This window comes from Engystomops pustulosus, chromosome 9, assembly GCF_040894005.1.
Source record: "Engystomops pustulosus chromosome 9, aEngPut4.maternal, whole genome shotgun sequence".
In the NCBI taxonomy this organism is placed as follows: Eukaryota; Metazoa; Chordata; class Amphibia; order Anura; family Leptodactylidae; genus Engystomops; species Engystomops pustulosus.
Window position 1 is genome coordinate 101,236,453 of NC_092419.1, and position 23,474 is coordinate 101,259,926.

Sequence of the window (23,474 nt, forward strand, 5' to 3'; positions counted from 1 at the left end):
ATGGCAGGAATAATCTTACCCATGGTGACACCAACTGCCTAGGTTACGATGCTTTGTATATGTACATTGTATATAGTCTAGTTACTATCTATGGTTACTAGAGGTGGAAAATGTGGATAGAACATGGGAATATTGTAAGACCTGTGCCATCTTTACCTTCTCCGCTACCATCTACTATGTGTATTGTGATAAGACTGGCTACTATATAATGCAATTTATCTCCAAATTTTTGTTCTCTCGTCCTATGGAACCTTTGTTTAATACATGCACTTACAGTACACAGAAGATGTCTACTGCAAATCCCTTGGGATAAGCCAAAGTGTCATCTAAACCCTTCGGATGAAAATCCCATCATAATATTCAATGGATGGAAAATATTTGATGTTCTCACCCTATAAAGATCTTCCAATGTGTATTTCATTATTTTGCTGCTGAAAGGTTTGTAGCTGAAATTTACCTAAAAATGTGTGACGCAAAGAATCCAATGGTCATCGACCTAGACTTCCATCCACTGGTAGTCAATCGACTTTCCTACCCAATATAAGTAATTGCTCGGCACTTGATCACCTTCTCTGACAAATCTGAAGCCCCATTCATAAAACCAAGCAAAGAAATAATAAAATAAAAGGACAACTTGCATAGAAATCAAAAAAAGAAGATTGGAAAAAATTCTAAACGGAACCAACCGTGTTCTAGGTATGATGTTGTCATGGGTGATTTTGGTGGTACACAGTACACGGGTGTTGCAGGTAATACAACATACAAAGACAGAGGGTGGAGTTTGATTTTTTTTTTTAAAGGGGGGGGGGGGGTTGAAGTATTTCCGCAGTGTATGTTGATTGCGTAGCATGAGTCGGCAGGCCGTGAAACAAACAAAAAAGGAAAATAAATAAAGAACACCAACACAGAGAGATGTACACAAACACACACAAAAAAAAGATGAGTCAAATTAAACAGAGCATAAGACAAATAAATCGAGATTGTGTTTTTTTTAATGATATCAAGTGAAAAATCTAAATTTCATTTCCTAAACCATATTTCAGAATCAAAAGAATCAGAAGTTACTAATCAGGCAGAGGATAGAATAAAATCAGGTTAAAAGATCTGGGCGTCCAGACAGAATTCAATTCTCGGTCTTGCTGAAAAATCTTCAAGAGTGGGTGGTCCCTCCTGGTGTAATGGTGGGCTTGTATTTAAATATGGATAGACTCCTAAGTCACGGTGTCCTATAACTTAGGAGTTGTGGAAAAAAATATTAAAAATATCTATATTGCTTTTTTATTTTACCTGGAGTTGCACATAGTATAATACCAGTATATTAAGTATACATTGGGTATTTGGGGTAAATACAGGCAGTCCCCGGGTTACATACAAGATAGGTTCCATAGGTTTGTTCTTAAGTTGAATTGTATGTAAGTCGAAACTGTATACTTTGTAATAGTAGATCCAGACAAATTGCCCCAGTGACAATTGGAGTTTCAAAATTTTTTATTGTAATTGGACCAAGAATTATCAATAAAGCTTCATTACAGACACTTTACAGCTGATCAGTGCAGCCTGGGACTATAGTAACATCCAGAGAGCTTCACCGGAGGTCACAGTGGGCAGAGGGGTCCGTCTTTAACTAGGGGTCGTCTGTAAGTCGTGTGTCCTTAAGCAGGGGACCACCTGTATTAGGTATATTATAAGGTTAACGTGTACATATGATATTTTCATGGGGCAGAATGGACCATAATTCATATATTTTCTGAATACCATTGGGGTTGGGCATGAGTAGGAAACCCTACCACGGTAAGTACATGTAGCCCATCTGCAGCCACTTTTGGGACTTCCTGTAAGTTCCAGTAGCCTTTTGGTGGGCTGCATTACCAATGAACAGCCCCTCCTTGAACACCTCTCTCTCATGTCATTGTCTGGGGTAATGATAATGAGTCCTCAGAGTCCCCAGACCCAACAGAAGGACATCACAGAAAGTCCAGATAACGGCTGCCGGTGGATCACATGACTCACAACTGGAAAAGTTTACCCAAGTAAGTATAATATGGGTGACTCTATTTGCGTACTATTGACTATTTAAGTACTATTGACTATTTGGGTACTAGTGACTCTATTTGGGTAAAATTGGGTAAACTTTTATATTTCTGCCCAACCCCTTTAAGGAAAAATTCTCCAAGAGATGGTCTGATGCTATTAACTATTCTGAGCTGTTTTAGGGCCATTATACCCAAGTGGTCACCCTCCTACAGCTGTCCATATTGGAAGTGACATAAGCAGGTTAATTGTCAAAAATTCTTCAATAAATTTCTGGAAAATGAATAATTTTATAAAATTCATATGAATTTCTTTTTGTATAGTATGGCTGGCGGACGAGCCAGGGATCATTACACTGTATTGTATTGTCTCTTTCATTTGTCTTAATAAGCAGAAAATTGTAAATTTTTGGAAAAGTCTGGATGATGTCAGCAAATCCTTTTGTGAAGGAGATTAATTTACAATCCCCTTATCACAGGATTTCCAATTATCATTTTGGACCAATTAGGCATAATGTATCTTTCTAATTAGTGTGCAGCCGATCGCGGAGAATATGGATAAAATGAAGGGGGTTTCGCATGTGTCCACGTTGGAAAGTGATATCACTCCACATTGACTATGGGATTTATTCATTGATATATATATCGCTTGGGGGGGGGGGGGGGCACAATCTGGAGTGAATACAGTTTCCTGGAATACATGACGTCTTGATGGAGATGCAAGACACAGCCTGAAATATTTGCATTGCCATCTACAATGCAATTTATTAGGCGATTAGTAATCATGAAGGGGAGGAAAGGGAGGGGGGGGGTAACAGCAGAGCTTGCAAAAAATTTCCATTTGTCTCAAGCAATCGGACCTGCCTAATCTTTGTTTCTATCATTTTCATGGACCCATTACATAAGGGGGATTCTGTAGCAACCAATCACAGATGTGCTTTTATAAAACGTTCATTTACCAAAAAAGTGTACATCGCAAGGGTTGCTCACACATAGAAGTCTGCGGGTAAAAATGCTCAGTAAATGACAGTCCTTCTACTATGACACAAATGTAGCGGCACCGATGAGACGCGAGGATGCAAGGACTCCCCATTGTATCGTGTCTGCATCCCGCTGTGTCACCTGTGCCTACATCTTCCTAAACAGTAATGGAGGGAGCAGAAAACTTTACAATGAAGGAATAAAAGTTCTCTCTATTCATCACGAATTTATACATTTCTAAATTTCAGAGAAATTTATCAAAACTGGCGCAACGGAAAAGCGGAGGACTCGCTCACTTGTTCACCTTTGCTGCTATCAATCTTCCATATATAAAAATGATAGTTGTGTTTCCAGCTTTGTTACATACATTAACATTGTCTAAACCTTATGATTTCATCAGTAGGATGTATATGGAGTTCTCCTAACTCTGTCCTGATTTTGGGGCAAAAAGAAGCAGTTTCGTGTTCTCATGATTAAGGTGCCTGGCAGTGGCCTATGCTCTCCTGCTTAAAGGAAATCTACCACCAGGATGAAGGATTGTAAACCAAGCACACTGACATACTAGTGCCTGCCCCCTTTGGCATGATCCACTCTTCTTTTAGTTTTTTATGCCATGGGTTTTAAGAAAATAACTTTTTAAAATGGTTCAAATGAGCCTGATGGGCTCCAGGCCCCATTAACATCTATGGAGTCTGGAGCCCCTCAAGACTCATTAGCATAATTTTAAAAAGTCTTTTTTTTTTGTAAAATACAGGTCATAAAAAGCTAAAAGAAGAGCAGAACCTGCCAGAGGGGGCACACATCTGTATGTCAGAGTGCTCGGTTTACAATCTTTCATCCTGGTGGTAGATGTCCTTTAAGAATACTCGCCTTTTTGACTGAGGTGAGAGTGCATGTCTATAAGGGAGTAAGGAGGAATGCCCCACCATAGCAAATAATATGATTTCAGCTATCATTTTACAGGTCAGAACGTAGCGATATGATGTAATAGGTGACTCTTCTATCTTTTCTTTCAATATGTTTTATGGCTCAGCACTGCAACATAGTGTACATCTTCACAAAAAAAAGGGAAACAATAACCAAAATGTAGAAAGCATAAAATAACACTTTAACAATGAAAATAAATCCATTTAAAAAGACAACATACAAAGAATGGTCAAATTACTAAATATACATGATAGATAGATCACAATAAGGCTGCATTCACACACATGTATAGGGGACGTATATACGGCGTACATATGTCCCCCATACATTTCTATGGGCTCACGGCCCTGTACCAGATCGGTACGGTACAGCATACGTGCGGCACCATACCGCTCCGAAGCCCGTAGAAAGATAGGACAATGTCCTATACGGCACTGTATATCCCTATGGAGAGTGGCAGGGGTGAGCGGCGCTAATCCCCTGCTCCTCTCTGCAGCGCTGATGTATGCCCGCCGTGCTACGGGCATACGTCGTCTGAATGTAGCCTAACCTGTATAGAAGGTCTAGTTCTCAGTACAAGGCAAGGTATTTACTTACCGACAATTATTGCCTGTTACCCAGAAGAATAACAGAGGACAAGGGACACATGCACAATACTTACACACATATACAGACCTAAGGTGTCCATTGCAATACTAACTACTGTAAGCAAATACCTTGATTTGTACTGAGGACTAGATCTTCTATACAGGTTACTGTCATCTATCTATCATGTATATTTAGTTATTTGACCATTGGTGGATTTGCTTTAATTGATCTGATAAAGTGTTATTTTATGCTTTCTACATTTTGGTTATTGTTTCCCTTTTTTGGGGTGTTATTTGATTTTGGGAACAATCTATTTAATGTAGTGGGGGGTACATTGTGCCCGTGCTCCTTGTTACTTGTATTGGTGTTCATCTTCTGTCACTTATATGATCTCGTACATGACTTTATGACCTATTGAGTCCTGAGCTATGTGAGCTACACAAATATTAACCCACAGATTTATGTATCACCTACGTGCAGTCAGTGTAGCCATTGCCAGCATGCGGCGGTCTTCTGCTTTTAGGAAGAGTGTCGGATCTCTGGAGAACCTATGGGTTATCCTTTGTACATGTCATACATATCAAATCATGTAGGGTCTGGCTATCAACATCATCCCAAACCAGTGGCTGTGTCTAAAATGACAGCCTACTACCATTTTCCTGCATGAGTCCTATGTCTGTATCTCTCTGATGAAGTCCACTTACCGCTATCTCGGTTACTAATATATCAGTAATACTTCCCAAAACCGTGACAAAGTCAAAGACATTCCAGGCGTCCCGTAAATAGTTCTGCAGAAAAAAATAAGAGTTTGTGAAAGTTGTCGACTACAAACATGGAGCAAACAACTCGATTTTATGATTTTTCCAGATTCTTTTTTTACTTCAAAAATTTATACGGCTAAATGACTGTGCAAGATCATCATGAAATAATTATACAGTCGTTCTATTATTTGATGCAGTCATAAGAAACTTCTATGGCTCCCGGCACATGATAAAAGTGAACACTGAACTCTAATCTTATTGTGCAGATCAAGAAGACCCCACAGTGTAAGTCCGTACTAATCCCTGGACCACACTAAATCCCCAATGAAAACGCCATCTCCGCACACGGCCAAGTTCCAGGGGGTTATTCTGACCGCCATATCTGTGGTTGGGAAGGAATTTTTCCCTATTATGGACCAACTCAGCCTTGTAGGGTTTTTGCCTTCCTCTGGATCAACACTGTAGGTTATTAAGATTGGACTTGATGTCCAATGTTTTATCTACCATGATGCTAAGTTTAGGCTATAAAACTTTGTCCATGGCCCTAACTTTGCCGTATGGAACCAACCTTAAGCCTATTTCAAACAAATGTATAAAACCGGCCGTATGTTACCCGTACCGTACTCTTTTCAAAGGTGTAGCATATGGCCACATTCATTGAAATGGCCAATACGGACATTTATTTACATGGCCGTATTTTCCACTGTACTGTACCGTGAGCAAGATGTTAACAAATATAGAGCATGTCCTATTTTCTTCATTATTTCTGTTCTGTATGGGAAGTCTATGGGAATGTTTAAAATATGTGTTGCATATGTTCTGCATACGGGTGTGCACCGTATTCTGCCGTGTATACGTGCAGTATCCGTAGAGATCAGAACAAGTGGGAGGAGCACGCTGTCAGCCAGCCAATAGTCAGTCAGCAATCGTTTGCCAGCCCACCGTATTTTAAAGGGATATGGTACGGAAAAAGGGATATACGTTCATATACGGATGAAAGGAGATGTCAGATACCAAGTTATAGACTGTTCAGCGTACAATCCGCATGGCTCTGCCTTCAAGGTGCAATGAGTATTGCAAATTGTATTGCCGCTTGGTTTAACATCTGTTTGGTATAATACTGAAGCAAATTTCTACGAAATCTTGTAGATTTCATAGTTTCATAGTTTATACGGTTGAAAAAAGACACTTGTCCATCAAGTTCAACCAAGGAAAGGAAGGGATTGGATGAGGAAGGGATTTAGGGGAAACAATTCTATATAACATAACCATTTCAATTCTTTATTGCATTGTAACCTAAGAGGAAAGCAACGGGCTGACTTGGTTTTCAGGTATGGGCTTGTGCATCCTTAGCCATGACAAACTTTAGTCAAAAAATATTATGTTTTTGTTGCTAATTAACAGTAAAGCTACATTCACACGAAGTATGCCTGCCGTGCCGTAGTACGGCGGGCATACATCGGCGCCATGGAGAGGAGGAGGCCACTGCTCACCCCGCCCCTCTCCATAGTAACATATGATGCACGGCGCCGCATTCCGGGTAAAGATAGGACATGTCCTATCTTTTTCCCGGCATCGGAATGGTACGGTGCCGCACGGTAGCGCTCCCGTACGGCGCCGTGCACCCATTGCCGTGTTTGGGGGGCGTATATATGCCGTATATACGTCCCCTATACGATATAAGGATATTTCCAGGCTAAAAATATTGATAACCTATTCAAAGGATCTGTGTAACGTCTTTGTGAATATTTCATCTCTCCTTTACGCTATAATTTGACACTATGAATTTCAGATTATTTTTGGATGGGATGATTTTTTGATCTTACCAGAACACCAAATGCGACAATCTTCAAGATACACTCCAGGGAGAACATAGATGTGAAGATGATATTCAAGCACTTCAGCATCACTTCATAAGTATCAGATGCTCCATAGAACTAGTGTAAAAAGACAAAAATTACATTTCATATTGTTTTGGTAAAAATGTGTCCAGGTTGTGGAAGCCGTCATCTGTACACCTCAGACTATGGGCTTGTTTATGGTTATGTTACATCAAGGTAGTTCTTACCTTCATCATCAGGACGATGGTGTTTAAGGCAATCATTACCATAATGAAATACTCGAAAGGAGGGGACACCACAAATCGCCACATCTTGTACTGGAATGACTGACGGTTTTGTGGCATATATCGTGTTAGGGGCTTGGCGCTGATCACAAAGTCTATGCAGGCCCTCTGCCGGAATACAAAAATGTTAAGAGATGAAAAAGGGATGATAATTTGTTACGATAACTACAGTCAAGAAGAAAATATGACAATATTTGCTATCATTGGTAACGTTGCTATCATTGGTAACCTTAACTTTGACAGCTTCATCTATAGGAGAGGATTTTAATATTATATGATTAGCGAAGCAACTTTTTTCTGGCAGACATCACTCGAGATAGTCCTAAAGAAAGTCCCCTGGAGACTAATGATACTGTAACTGCATATGTGGGATAATATAGTGAGGTCTCCTAAATGAGGAGGCCATAGTTGTGCTTTAGAGCATAGAAGCATGCCGGCATGTCATTGTTTTATGCCTCTTTCAAAGACTTTGTTACGTATGGGGTTTTGGTGAATGTGGCGTAAGTCATCTCCAAGAACGGATCTGGTTGACACTGTCCACAACACTTGGAATGTAATAGTGCTGGATATATATATATATCTCTAGGTTTCACTCTATCTGGACCGGTAATAGGAATGTAATAGTGCTGGATATATATCTCTAGGTTTCACTCTATCTGGACCGGTAATAGGAATGTAATAGTGCTGGATATATATCTCTAGGTTTCACTCTATCTGGACCGGTAATAGGAATGTAATAGTGCTGGATATATATCTCTAGGTTTCACTCTATCTGGACCGGTAATAGGAATGTAATAGTGCTGGATATATATCTCTAGGTTTCACTCTATCTGGACCGGTAATAGGAATGTAATAGTGCTGGATATATATCTCTAGGTTTCACTCTCTAGGTTTCACTCTATCTGGACCAGGATTTGTTTAATGGGTTGGATCATGGAATGTAATTTCATAGGGAAGAGGATAACCCCCAACCTGTTCTCACCTCATTCTTCTCCAGACTGCACTCGGACATGACCTTATCGCCTTGCTCTTGGAATGTGATGATAATTAAAGCTACAAAGATGTTTACAAAGAAAAATGGGAAGACCACAAAATAGACCACGTAAAAGATGGACATCTCCATTCGGAAGCCGGGTGTCGGACCTTGATCTTCATAGGTGGCATCCACAGAGTGTTTCAGGACACTGAAAAGCAAAAACGCCTCAACTTTTTTACATGTTTTGTTATTTTTAGATCTAGCTGCAGATCCGTTTGTCATAAGCTTGGTGCTTCCTCACCATATTGGAGAATATATGCTCTGTTCTTGATCCACTCTTCTTGATTATGGAAGTCTATCTTCAACTAATATTCTCCTTTCGTCCTCTGCTTATCTGCTTGTGCCCTTCCCTCTTTTTACCCACTTTTATGAAGGTGGACAAACTGTTGTCAAAACAATTAGCTATTCCTTGCAACTATCCAATACATGCACCATGGGATAGTCTCAATATGGAGAGAAGAATACGATTCAAAAAGTTGGGCGCGGAGAAATCCCAGGACAACCTTCCATTATCCAGACATGTGGTAGAGTCAGGAAAACCTCCTACACATTAGATGATCAGCTATTCTAGCCAAAATTGGCGGTGGGTTCGACTAACACTCATCTAATGTACTTGGCCACCAGTATTCAGCATAGACATAACTTTAATATTCAGTATGTAGGAGCCAGATACTCACTTGGGCCACCCTTCTCCGGTAGAGACAGTAAAAAGAGTCAACAGAGCCCAGAGTACATTGTCATAGTGGAATTCGTATTTCTTCCATTGCCTGGGTTGAGCGCGCACATCATCGTTTTCATAGTTTAAGTATTCTCCTCTGGACAAAGAAAAAGTTGTGAGTTCACTGAAGCAAGCACCTGTCATGAGGTGGTATCCTCAGAGGAGCTGACACTTACCTGCAGTCTTTTTGCAGATCCTTTGACTCGTCTGTACAATAGAAGAACCTGCCCTTGAAGAGCTGAACGGCAATGACGGCGAAGATGAACATGAAGAGCATATACACGATGAGGATGTTCAACACGTTCTTCAGAGAGTTTACCACACAGTCAAACACGGCCTGGTCAGATGAGAAGATTGGAAGATTAGCCTGAAGGGAAAACTTTTCTCTAAAAACTATGAAATGAGGTACACTTTATACTGCTGACCAAAATATCAGATTCAGGAAGGCCAGTCTGAGAATATCTACTAAGTGTAAGCAGAGCCGGATCATCATTGGCGCTATTGGAGCTCCAATAGCGCTGATGTTCATGCCCCTGCTGGGGCACTGGCGGGCCCCGACGCTCACCTCGGTAGACGGGCAGGGGCCTCCGTCCATCCGGACAGCAAGCTCCTGCCCTAAGGATCTGTATTGATCCTCTAGGGGAAAATTTGATTAGTTAAAGGGGGTTTCCATCTCAAACATTTATGGCACATTATGTAGATCTGCCAATAGATGAGGTCTCACCTCTTGAACATTCAGCTTTCCGGAAACCAGAATTGCCACAACTGGCAACTGCTTTAAATGGGGCGGTCTCTATATGCTTATAATTCTTTGGGAGAAGCTGAAGATTTTGGAACTTCCATAAAAAAGGAGGTGAGAAGGTGTGCAACAAATTTAATGACAGCAAATGCTATATGAAGGTCTCTGATTCTGTTTCAGAGGTGGAATCCACATCCATAATTATGGCATACCCACAGGATGTCCATCTTATGCATATAGAGTTGTGCATAAGATGGCAGATGTCTAATGAAAGAAGGATTCGGCATGCTAGATTTTAACATGCCCAATCCTGTGCACTCAAGGAAGAGAAACCACCAGCAATGGTGCCTTACAGAGGCTATTTTTTCGTTCTTATTGAGATAACACACACGATTGGTTAAGCTGAATGTGAACATATATGAGGGTGAAGATGAAGCTGCCACATGCCGAGAGGTATTGAAGGTATTTGAGAATCCCCAATGAATTGCAATGTATTCCAGCTAATCTTTGATGTTGTTTTCCTATTCCAGTCACAAAGCAATGGTGGCCAGCAAAGCTGGTTAAGAATATACACAATTGTTCTAATGTACAGGCAGTCCATGTGTTACCTACACAATAAGTACCATAGGTTTGTTCTGAAGTTGAATTTGTATATATGTCGAAACTGCATATTTTATAATTGTAGTTCCAGACAAAAAATTTTTTTGCCCCAGTGACAATTGGAGTTTAACATTTTTTTTCTGTTATGGGACCAAGGATTATTAGACACAAGTAAAGCATTCATAGAGCTTCACCAGAGATCACAGTGGGCAGAGGGGTCTGTCTTTAACTAGGGGTCGTCTATAAGTTGGGTGTCCTTAAGTAGGGGACCACCTATAATTTAAATAATATTAAAATATAACATAAAGACAAATCCTACCTTTAACTTGGGAAGCCTCTTGATGGTCTTCAGTGGACGCAGAACACGAAGGACCCGCAGGGATTTGATTGTGTTCAGATCTTTTCCTTTATTCCCTCTATATAGCACATACACACACACAGAAGAACAGTCAGCATCCGAAAGACAGGAGGGACGCCAAAACGAGTGACATCCCTGTGGACCCGCGGGGCCTCGCTCATGAATGAATTATGCATCAGGGTTGTCTTATTCTGCCAACCATCATTACTTATAATACAGAGAAGCAGCACAATAAGAGACCAGGATCTGCAGTATATTATCCACATCTTGATGACATCACTAGGTCCTGGCTTGTGTCATCACTTTTTTTTCTGGGTGGTTATTAAAGTGAAAACTGCATTTCAATCCATAGACACAGATGGAGGAGCTGTCATCAAAAAAATGGAAGTATGTGTCATATTTGTAGTGTTATTAATATATGGACAGTCATTTCCGGCTTGGGTTTCTAGACAGGTTACATTTTCTAAATCACTGTCTTCCTCCTTGCAGATAGTGGTTCTGTCCAGGGTTCTGGAGCGATACATGTGATGATCCAAAGCAATGGATCGATCACTGCCGTGATCTGTGCCCTTGTCTATGCTTCTTCTGATGGGAAGGGTCCAGAATGACAGTCTCAACAAGGCCAATAAACCTTTCAACAAATATCTGCCATCAGAAATTTCTAAATTTCGGCTTTCCGGAATCTTAGGAAAGGGTAGCCAATGGGGGCATTAGGATGCTATTTGGACATTAGGATATTATTGGACAGGTTTTGTTTCCTGTGCATCTTTATAAAGGTCCAATACAGTAACGCAATGGATTTTGGGACACAAAGGTAGGTACTTTTACTTTGGTGCCTATGGAAATCTTAACAAGATGGGAGTGCATATAATAACAATTACAATAATTATGTATCCAATTCATTTCTCTGTATTATAAGTGTACATGCTGTTGGCTAGAGGTAAATGTAGGAGCAGTGGTCAGGAGGAAGGCAGCGGAACAGGACCGGATGACTTCCATGTCTCTGGATATGGATAAGGGAGAACATTCGATCCTGATGCAGCTGTCTTCTCCGAGGTTAAATCAAATGTACTTTTTCTGATTCCTAGGTTTACCAGTGCTGATCCACAGCCGGCAGGGGTCTTCCCCCGATGCAGAACATGCGGTACACATGCGAATCCTGGTTATTCATGCAGACCTGTTGTGGTTAATACCTTGTGCCGGACTGGACAATAGGAGTAGAGCTCAGATTTTTGACAATATTTCCTGAAGTTCAGGATCTTCAGGGTGGTAACTATATAGATATTCTTCATATATACCCATACAGCTGCTTCTATAGATGTCACATCATATTTATATAGTATTTTCATTGAGTCTGCTGTATATGTACATATGGTCGCGCCCCAAAAACCCCAAAGGCTAACATTTCAGAGCCCCTTTATGTCTTAAAGAACAATCACACCCATACAGTGTTAATAATCTCCATTATGGTGTCAAACCATGATGCAAGGAGGCAAGTTTACTCTCCACTCTGGGAAAACCAAGTGTTGTAACAAGCGTCATACACTTGGCTTTCACGTTTAAGTTACCTAAAGGGTCTTATCAGTATTAACCCAAAAAATGGGTATAATTGCTCTTTGAAGGATAATTAGGGGGCCATCGGATATCATAATGTAAAGTTACATTCGTAATTGTCAAGTATAACTTCTGCCCATCACAGCACAGGTATTACAGGTCATAAGAGAAGAATGATGGAGAAGGGGGTGCAGGTCGGAGTAGCCCTTGAGGTTACCCCATGTTCCTAGCACCACTTACAATACAATTACATTGTATTTCCGGTTAGTACGGATTAAATGAGATCAGTGCATGGGTGGGATACTAAATGCAGAGAACATGCCTGGGGCCATCAACATTTATGGACAATTCTAGCAGGACCAGGTGAACAGGTTCTTCTGATTCTCCAGCAATGGTTGATAAGATGGATCAGAGCTGCCTGAGGTGTTCTGCACTGGTCCATCCCCAATCCCCATTGAAAAGGGATGATTGTCTGTATTAATATCTATGATGTCGGATCACCTACTTCATTGATTTAGCAGATATTGCCTTCTAGTATCATCTTCATGTAACCATGATACATCCACATACATTACCGCTACTCAGATACATGGATTTGGGCAGTATATATAGTAATCAATGGTCTTCTCCAATGGTATAAGAAAGAGCATGTGTATTAAAGAGGTAGTGATACACATTTACAAAGAGCGTTTATGCTCCCAAAGACCTGGTTAATCCATGTACTGATTGTAAAGTCCATTGATTTAAAAGGAAACTGTGTAATGCTACATTTCTCCTGTGGTGGGCGCTGAAGTGCCTCTAAGGTATAATGCTCATGTAGCTATCTATCTCTACTGTGTGTTGCTATATGGCTCTTAAAGGGATATTCTCATCTTGTAAGGTAATGGCATATCTTGCTATGGCTATTGTGTGACTTCCAGGACCTTCCCCTGCTCCTAGGTGCAGTCCCCTGCATAGTGTATGGCTGGAGCGCTGCTCTGCAGGGAAGGACAGTGAACTGCAGCCTCTTATAGGCCCATATCTAGAATATAGAGGCGACATAACGTCACTTTGCAAGATGTGGATACCCCTTTACTGAGCCATAAATGTATCTGATTTTAAGAATGTTAAAATGGTGAAAAGAGGATCAGATGATTTCATTCCAATGACTCTGGGTTATAAGACTAAATGGAGACATACAGGGATTCCCGTATGTGCTAGAAAAAAAAATATAATAAAGTAATTTACCCAACAAAACTCCTAGAGAGGAAAAGAGAGAATCCAGCGACAAGGAGACAAAGAGAGAGCTCATAATCAGTGACATACACACTCAACAGCAGCACAGAGTGCTTACAGCACACATAAATACTTGTACAGTTATAGGCCATCATATGCTAAATCTAGATATAACAAAGCAGTAGACAATATACCGGGGAAAGCTGGGGGACAAAACACTTTGTAACATGGAACACATTTGGAAGCAGATTTAAGGGGGTTGTTATTAAAGGAACAGTCCATAAAAGTAAGTTGAGGAGGAGTATGGCACATAAATCATCTATTATTCCCTCCTATATAACTCATAGAGTCTGTTCCTTTAATTTTCCCATACACTTATAATTATATATATATAACACACGTGGCACACAGAGAAGCACAAAGTACTGAGGCATAGAGAGAAATGTGTGCAGCAGCTCTTGCAGCTCCAATATACTCCTACAGGGGGCAGTAGTTCTCTAGTGACACAACTGGGAGTTAGGATGCTTTCTCATGCAGTGAGCCTTGTGATAAGAGACTGGAGTAGACATGTGTGCCTTGCTTTTCAAGGGGTAATTCACTGTTATGTCCATGAAACTTAAAGAGATTGTTCCACCAAAGATGCTCGTCCCCTATACACAGGATGATAGTGTGATCGCTGGGACCCCAATAATCCAGAAATTGAGCGTCCTTCCAATTCTCTGGGTGAGGGAATGGGACTGTTCTGCCTTCATCACAGAAGTGAGTGGGGCTCCCAGCAATCTGACAAGTGGCTCCGACCCCAGAGATAGGGTAAAAGGGTCTTTGGTGGAAAACCTCTTGAAAAAGAAACTTCAAATGTGCCATAGTATCCTCCGGGGTCATGGAAATGAAGGATTCAATGATATCTCCTTGTTTTCTCCATGGAGTAACAGGGTTAACAATGTACAGACTCTTATTATAATAAAGCAGCATTGTAGCTTCTCTAAGTGTCCTCACACTGCTGTGCTCTTAGTTCCTTGCACAGAATGACTCTATAGCCCCTCTCTTCTTTTAAAGGATGCAAATGCTCTGGTTGAATAGTATAGTAGTCATTCAGCGCTGCTGGCAGCTCAATGCAAAGAGCTCAGAGCACAGCAGTGTGAGGATACACCGGAAATGTTCCTAAAGTCCACGGTTTTGCATGGTCATTTTATAATGAACGGTTCTGCATCTACTTAATTCGGACTGTGTTTAGGACACCAGCTGTGGGAATGTATACTGTTGGCTAATCCCCACAAATTTTCCCATCTTGCTGGGATACATTAATTCTCTTTGTTTTACAGAATATCTGCAAACACAAAAAAAAACTCAACCGTAAAATACTTACGAGAAGGCGAAAGCCACCAGAGCGCCACTGACAACAATAAAATCCAGAATGTTCCACAGATCCCGAAAATATGAGCCGGAGTGAAGGAGCAGTCCCAAGTCAATCATCTGCAGTGATGAAACAGGTTCAGTGTGAACAGTGACAGACAGGGGAGCGTAACTTGAGGGGGTGCAGAGGTTGCGGTCGCACCAGGGCCCAAGAGGTTTAGGGGGCCCTTATGGTGTCACTTTCCCATATGAGAAGACTATTACTATAAACCATACATTATAGTCAGGAGCCTGGCACAGACTTTGCACTGGGGACCCTCAGCTTCTAGTTACGCCACTGGTGACAGAGCGTTTATCAATGTGGGATTAAAGGGAAGGACATCCAAATCTGAGAAAACCCCTTTAAGATCATTTTTTGGTTATAGATTTTACCTACACTGATACTTTGTAGAAAACTCTCAGAATACAATTGAGATTTTAACACGTAGAAGATTTTCTAGATTGGATACAATTGTATCCGTGTAGATCTGTAACTAAGTTTTCTGTCTCTATATTTGAACAAGAATATTCCTCTTTGTTGACAGCAAGCGGAGATCTTACATATCCAAATGAGAAGGGTAGTGGTCAGATATACTTGGAACGTGCTTAAATGATTGTGATTGTCCATACACATCACTATAACACGAATCTGGCAGCCATATTGGTGTCTGAACCAATATTCATGAGACCGCTGCTGGGAGCGGAGTGAAATGACATGAATAATTAATAAGGTGCGCTAATTAGTACTCACAAAGGATAGTTTTGGCTATGGGAACAATCAAAGATGGCCGTCTGGGCTATAGACAGATGGCGTCTACGCTCGGCGGTTTGTGCGCGAGCTATTCGTTTACACGGTTGGATTATGTCACCGTCATCCGCAATGTTTTGAAGTGGGGGAGCGGAGAAATTTCCAAACAATGAGTAATATTTGAGGACATTTCTGGATTTTAATTAGCGATGTGTAGAGTAACCGGCTCCCAGAAACGTTGAGGTCTTAATTAGTCGGTTACAGCGACAGCGCAGTGTAAATGTTAATTACGTTATGGAAGAGCGTCTGAGGAAAACACGGCGGTGGCGGAGCGCGCGCGCTCCACGATATTAATGGTAATAGGACACTAAATCCATAGTATCACTCACATATAAAGGCTACGTCTTATCATGGGGGGGAGGGTGTAAAGGGGTCTCACACCAGCCTTACCTTGATCACCATCTCAAAGGTGAAAACCCCCGTGAAGATGTAATCCATGTATTTCAGCACCTGGAATGAGAAGATAGAGGAGGAAAGGTCACACTCTGAATACACAGCATTGTCCTGTATTACACAGCTAGAAACATGGTACAAGCACAATTATTACATGGCTGGACTACAACTCCCACTGTGCTCTGCTGGATGTGGAAGTGTATACCGGCAATAACAGGGGCAGTGCTATAAGGATATATTCTTACTCACTGAGACTTTAGGAGGCAGTATTATAGTAGTTATATTCTTGTACATAGGGGGCAGTATTATAGTAGTTATATTCTTGTACATAGGGGGCGGTATTATAGTAGTTATATTCTTGTACATAGGGGGCAGTATTATAGTAGTTATATCCCTGTACATAGGGGGCAGTATTATAGTAGTTATATTATTGTACATAGGGGGCAGTATTATAGCAGTAATATCCTTGTACATAGGGGGCAGTATTATAGTAGTTATATTCTTGTACATAGGGAGAGTATTATAGTAGTTATATTCTTGTACATAGGGGGCAGTATTATAGTAGTTATATTCTTGTACATAGGGGGCAGTATTATAGTAGTTATATTCTTGTACATAGGGGGCGGTATTATAGTAGTTATATTCCTGTACATAGGAGGCAGTATTATAGTAGTTATATTCCTGTACATAGGGGGCAGTATTATAGTAGTTATATTCTTGTACATAGGGGGCGGTATTATAGTAGTTATATTCTTGTACATAGGGGGCAGTATTATAGTAGTTATATTCTTGTACATAGGGAGAGTATTATAGTAGTTATATTCTTGTACATAGGGGGCAGTATTATAGTAGTTATATTCTTGTACATAGGGGGCAGTATTATAGTAGTTATATTCTTGTACATAGGGGGCGGTATTATAGTAGTTATATTCTTGTACATAGGGGGCAGTATTATAGTAGTTATATTCTTGTACATAGGGAGAGTATTATAGTAGTTATATTCTTGTACATAGGGGGCAGTATTATAGTAGTTATATTCTTGTACATAGGGGGCAGTATTATAGTAGTTATATTCTTGTACATAGGAGGCAGTATTATAGTAGTTATATTCCTGTACATAGGGGGCAGTATCATAGTAGTTATATTCTTGTACATAGGGGACAGTATTATAGTAGTTATATTCTTGTACATAGGGGCAGTATTATAGTAGTTATATTCTTGTACATAGGGGGCAGTATTATAGTAGTTATATTCTTGTACATAGGGGGCAGTATTGCAGTAGTTATATTCCTGTACATAGGGGGCAGTATTATAGTAGTTATATTCTTGTATATAGGGGGCAGTATTATAGTAGTTATATTCCTGTACATAGGGGGTAGTATTATAGTAGTTATATTCTTGTACATAGGGGGCAGTATTATAGTAGTTATATTCTTGTACATAGGGGGCAGTATTATAGTAGTTATATTCTTGTACATAGGGGGCAGTATTATAGTAGTTATATCCCTGTACATAGGGGGCAGTATTATAGTAGTTATATTCTTGTACATAAGGGGCAGTATTATAGTAGTTATATTCCTGTACATAAGGGGCAGTATTATAGTAGTTATATTCCTGTACATAGGGGGCAGTATTATAGTAGTTATATTCCTGTACATAGGGGGCAGTATTATAGTAGTTATATTCCTGTACATAGGGGGCAGTATCATAGTAGTTATATTCTTGTACATAGGGGACAGTATTATAGTAGTTATATTCTTGTACATAGGGGCAGTATTATAGTAGTTATATTCTTGTACATAGGGGGCAGTATTATAGTAGTTATATTCTTGTACATAGGGGGCAGTATTGCAGTAGTTATATTCCTGTACATAGGGGGCAGTATTATAGTAGTTATATTCTTGTATATAGGGGGCAGTATTATAGTAGTTATATTCCTGTACATAGGGGGCAGTATTATAGTAGTTATATTCTTGTACATAGGGGGCAGTATTATAGTAGTTATATTCTTGTACATAGGGGGCAGTATTATAGTAGTTATATTCTTGTACATAGGGGGCAGTATTATAGTAGTTATATCCCTGTACATAGGGGGCAGTATTATAGTAGTTATATTCTTGTACATAAGGGGCAGTATTATAGTAGTTATATTCTTGTACATAAGAGGCAGTATTATAGTAGTTATATTCCTGTACATAGGAGGCAGTATTATAGTAGTTATATTCCTGTACATAGGAGGCAGTATTATAGTAGTTATATTCTTGTACATAAGGGGCAGTATTATAGTAGTTATATTCTTGTACAAAGGGGGCAGTATTATAGTAGTTATATTCCTGTACATAGGAGGCAGTATTATAGTAGTTATATTCCTGTACATAGGGGGCAGTATTATAGTAGTTATATTCTTGTACATAGGGGGCAGTATTATAGTAGTGATATTCTTGTACATAGGGGGCAGTATTATAGTAGTTATATTCTTGTACACAGGGGGCAGTATTTTAGTGGTTATATTCTTGTACATAGGGGGCAGTATTATAGTAGTTATATTCTTGTACATAGGGGGGCTGTATTATAGTAATTATATTCTTGTACATAGGGGGCAGTATTATAGTAGTTATATTCTTGTACATAGGGGGCAGTATTATAGTAGTTATATTCTTGTACATAGGGGCAGTATTATAGTAGTTATATTCTTGTACATAGGGGGCAGTATTATAGTAGTTATATTCTTGTACATAGGGGGCAGTATTGCAGTAGTTATATTCCTGTACATATGAGGCGCAGTATTATAGTAGTTATATTCTTGTATATAGGGGGCAGTATTATAGTAGTTATATTCCTGTACATAGGGGGCAGTATTATAGTAGTTATATTCTTGTACATAGGGGGCAGTATTATAGTAGTTATATTCTTGTACATAGGGGGCAGTATTATAGTAGTTATATTCCTGTACAAAAGGGGCAGTATTATAGTAGTTATATCCCTGTACATAGGGGAGCAGTATTATAGTAGTTATATTCTTGTACATAAGGGCAGTATTATAGTAGTTATATTCTTGTACATAGGGGGGCAGTATTATAGTAGTTATATTCTTGTACACAGGGGGCAGTATTTTAGTGGTTATATTCTTGTACATAGGGGGCAGTATTATAGTAGTTATATTCTTGTACATAGGGGGGCAGTATTATAGTAATTATATTCTTGTACATAGGGGGCAGTATTATAGTAGTTATATTCTTGTACATAGGGGGCAGTATTATAGTAGTTATATTCTTATACATAGGGGCAGTATTATAGTAGTTATATTCTTATACATAGGGGGCAGTATTATAGTAGTTATATTCTTGTACATAGGAGGCAGTATTATAGTAGTTATATTCTTGTACATAGGGGGCAATATTATAGTAGTTATATCCCTGTACATAGGGGAGCAGTATTATAGTAGTTATATTCTTGTACATAGGGGGCAGTATTATAGTAGTTATATTCTTGTACATAGGAGGCAGTATTATAGTAGTTATATCCCTGTACATAGGGGAGCAGTATTATAGTAGTTATATTCTTGTACATAGGGGCAGTATTATAGTAGTTATATTCTTGTACATAGGGGGCAGTATTATAGTAGTTATATTCTTGTACACAGGGGGCAGTATTATAGTGGTTATATTCTTGTACATAGGGGGCAGTATTATAGTAGTTATATTCTTGTACATAGGGGGGCAGTATTATAGTAATTATATTCTTGTACATAGGGGGCAGTATTATAGTAGTTATATTCTTGTACATAGGGGGCAGTATTATAGTAGTTATATTCTTATACATAGGGGCAGTATTATAGTAGTTATATTCTTGTACATAGGGGCAGTATTATAGTAGTTATATTCTTGTACATAGGGGGCAGTATTATAGTAGTTATATTCTTGTACATAGGAGGCAGTATTATAGTAGTTATATTCTTGTACATAGGGGGCAATATTATAGTAGCTGTATTCTTATACATAGGGGCAGTATTATAGTAGTTATATTCTTGTACATAGGGGGCAGTATTATAGTAGTTATATTCTTGTACATAGGAGGCAGTATTATAGTAGTTATATCCCTGTACATAGGGGAGCAGTATTATAGTAGTTATATTCTTGTACACAGGGGGCAGTATTATAGTAGTTATATTCTTGTATATATGGGGCAGTATTATAGTAGTTATATTCTTGTACATAGGAGGCAGTATTATAGTAGTTATATCCCTGTACATAGGGGAGCAGTATTATAGTAGTTATATTCTTGTACATAGGGGGCAGTATTATAGTAGTTATATTCTTGTATATATGGGGCAGTATTATAGTAGTTATATTCCTGTACATAGGGGGCAGTATTATAGTAGTTATATTCTTGTACATAGGGGGCAGTATTATAGTAGTTATATTCCTGTACATAGGGAGCAGTATTATAGTAGTTATATTCTTGTACATAGGGGGCAGTATTATAGTAGTTATATTCTTGTACATAGGGGGCAGTATTATAGTAGTTATATTCTTGTATATAGGGGGCAGTATTATAGTAGTTATATTCCTGTACATAGGGGGCAGTATTATAGTAGTTATATTCCTGTACATAGGGGGCAGTATTATAGTAGTTATATTCTTGTACATAGGGGGCAGTATTATAGTAGTTATATTCCTGTACATAGGGGCAGTATTATAGTAGTTATATTCCTGTACATAGGGGCAGTATATTATAGTAGTTATATTCTTGTACATAGGGGGCTGTATTATAGTAGTTATATTCTTGTACATAGGGGGCAGTATTATAGTAGTTATATTCTTGTACATAGGGGGCAGTATTATAGTAGTTATATCCTTGTACATAGTGGGCAGTATTATAGTAGTTATATTCTTGTACATAGGGGGAAGTATTATAGTAGTTATATTCTTGTACATAGGGGCAGTATTATAGTAGTTATATTCTTGTACATAGGGGGCAGTATTATAGTAGTTATATTGTTGTATATATGGGTCAGTATTATAGTAGTTATATTCCTGTACATAGGGGGCAGTATCATAGTAGTTATATTCCTGTACATAGGGGCAGTATTATAGTAGTTATATTCTTGTACATAGAGGGCAGTATTATAGTAGTTATATTCCTGTACATAGGGGGCAGTATTATAGTAGTTATATTCCTGTACATAGGGGGCAGTATTATAGTAGTTATATTCTTGTACATAGGGGGCAGTATTATAGTAGTTATATTCTTGTACATAGGGGCAGTATTATAGTAGTTATATTCCTGTACATAGGAGGCAGTATTATAGTAGTTATATTCCTGTACATAGGGGGCAGTATTATAGTAGTTATATTCTTGTACATAGGGGGCAGTATTATAGTAGTTATATTCTTGTATATAGGAGGCAGTATTATAGTAGTTATATTCCTGTACATAGAGGGCAGTATTATAGTAGTTATATCCCTGTACATAGGAGGCAGTATTATAGTAGTTATATTCCTGTACATAGGGGGCAGTATTATAGTAGTTATATTCTTGTACATAGGGGGCAGTATTATAGTAGTTATATTCTTGTATATAGGAGGCAGTATTATAGTAGTTATATTCTTGTACATAGGGGGCAGTATTATAGTAGTTATATTCTTGTACATAGGGGGCAGTATTATAGTAGTTATATTCCTGTACATAGAGGGCAGTATTATAGTAGTTATATCCCTGTACATAGGAGGCAGTATTATAGTAGTTATATTCCTGTACATAGGGGGCAGTATTATAGTAGTTATATTCTTGTACATAGGGGGCAGTATTATAGTAGTTATATTCTTGTATATAGGAGGCAGTATTATAGTAGTTATATTCTTGTACATAGGGGGCAGTATTATAGTAGTTATATTCTTGTACATAGGGGGCAGTATTATAGTAGTTATATTCTTGTTCATAGGGGGCAGTATTATAGTAGTTATATTCTTGTACATAGGGGGCAATATCATAGTAGTTATATTCTTGTACATAGGGGGCAGTATTATAGTAGTTATATTCTTGTACATAGGGGGCAGTATTATAGTAGTTATATTCTTGTACATAGGGGCAGTATAGGGGCAGAGAAATACTTACATCATTACGAGGGGCATCAGCTTGAACAGGATCCTCTGCAGCTAGCGCGATGCTGCTCAGAGCGATCACTACCAGAATTACCATTTCAAAGTAGCGCATATTGACAATGTAATGGCACAGGCGACGGACTCTGTCAAACAAGAGATAAAATTAATTAAAACATAGATATGTGTCTAATAATAAGTTCATATGGGGATATAGAAAAATGGCACACCAAGTGTTTTGTCACTGGAAATTGTGAATCTTGAACTATGTTAACACTTACATCTATGTATCTTACTAATGGGATTTGGAGCAATGTCATTCTTGGTTCTAGAACAATGGCTCAATAACACTCATGGATCTAGAACAAGGGCACAAAAAAAACCTGTGGTTCTAAAACAATGGCTCAATAACACGTGTGGATCTAGAACAATGGCACCTGAGACTTGTGGATCTAGAACAATGGCACCCTGACATTTGTGTTTCTAGAACAATGGCACCCTGACATTTGTGTTTCTAGAACAATGGCACCCTGGCACTTGTGGATGTAGAACAATGGCACCCTGATGCTTGTGGTTCTAGAACAGTGACACCCTGACACTTAAGAGGGGACACTGACACATGAAGGCCAGCATTAAGAACACATTAATACCTTGTACCATAAATCACTGTTTCTAGTACTTACGGGTTGGTGGAACTGAAGATGAACATAGAACTGTATGGAAGAATCTGCTTTGGTCCATTCTTCGTCAGGTCTTCTGCCTCCATCTCTTTTTTCTCTTCAGATTTCACTTCAAACTCCACATTATTTACTTAAAACACAAAAAAATGTTACATAATAATAATAATAATAATAATAAGTATAATGGCATAATACACCGTAGAATGTGACCAGTTTTCAACGACCTCCATGACTTTAGCACATAAACACATTGGTGGACTCAAGGCAGGAGAAGACTATTACTATAAACCATACATTATAGTCGGGGGCCCGTCACAGACTTTGCTCTGGGGCCCATCAACTTCTAGTTACACCACTGCCTACCACCTACCTATATGTCCGTATCTTTTTCAGTAACCTGAGCAGCAGTTGTGGATACACGGGTGACTTTGGTGGTTGTCGGAGGAGGTATTTAATGGACTATCATTT

The 23,474-nt window shown here is 39.1% G+C and overlaps 1 protein-coding gene across 9 annotated transcripts in view; it reads right to left on the reverse strand.

Annotated features, from left to right (window-relative positions):
• The window catches only part of CACNA1B (calcium voltage-gated channel subunit alpha1 B), a 179,615-nt gene that overhangs the window by 22,541 nt on the left and 133,600 nt on the right, over positions 1-23,474 (reverse strand). For all 9 annotated transcript variants that reach the window (XR_011849797.1, XM_072124875.1, XM_072124872.1 and 6 more), the window contains 11 exons: positions 23,010-23,136; positions 22,343-22,472; positions 16,223-16,282; positions 14,999-15,105; positions 10,825-10,921; positions 9,343-9,503; positions 9,126-9,263; positions 8,395-8,596; positions 7,356-7,520; positions 7,114-7,224; positions 5,231-5,314 (listed from right to left, as the gene is read on the reverse strand). Coding sequence is in view for 8 of the 9 variants with exons in the window: in XM_072124875.1 (XP_071980976.1) it covers positions 5,231-5,314; positions 7,114-7,224; positions 7,356-7,520; positions 8,395-8,596; positions 9,126-9,263; positions 9,343-9,503; positions 10,825-10,921; positions 14,999-15,105; positions 16,223-16,282; positions 22,343-22,472; positions 23,010-23,136 (1,382 nt within the window). In the remaining variant the exon portion in view is untranslated. The remainder of the gene's footprint in view (positions 1-5,230; positions 5,315-7,113; positions 7,225-7,355; positions 7,521-8,394; positions 8,597-9,125; positions 9,264-9,342; positions 9,504-10,824; positions 10,922-14,998; positions 15,106-16,222; positions 16,283-22,342; positions 22,473-23,009; positions 23,137-23,474) is intronic.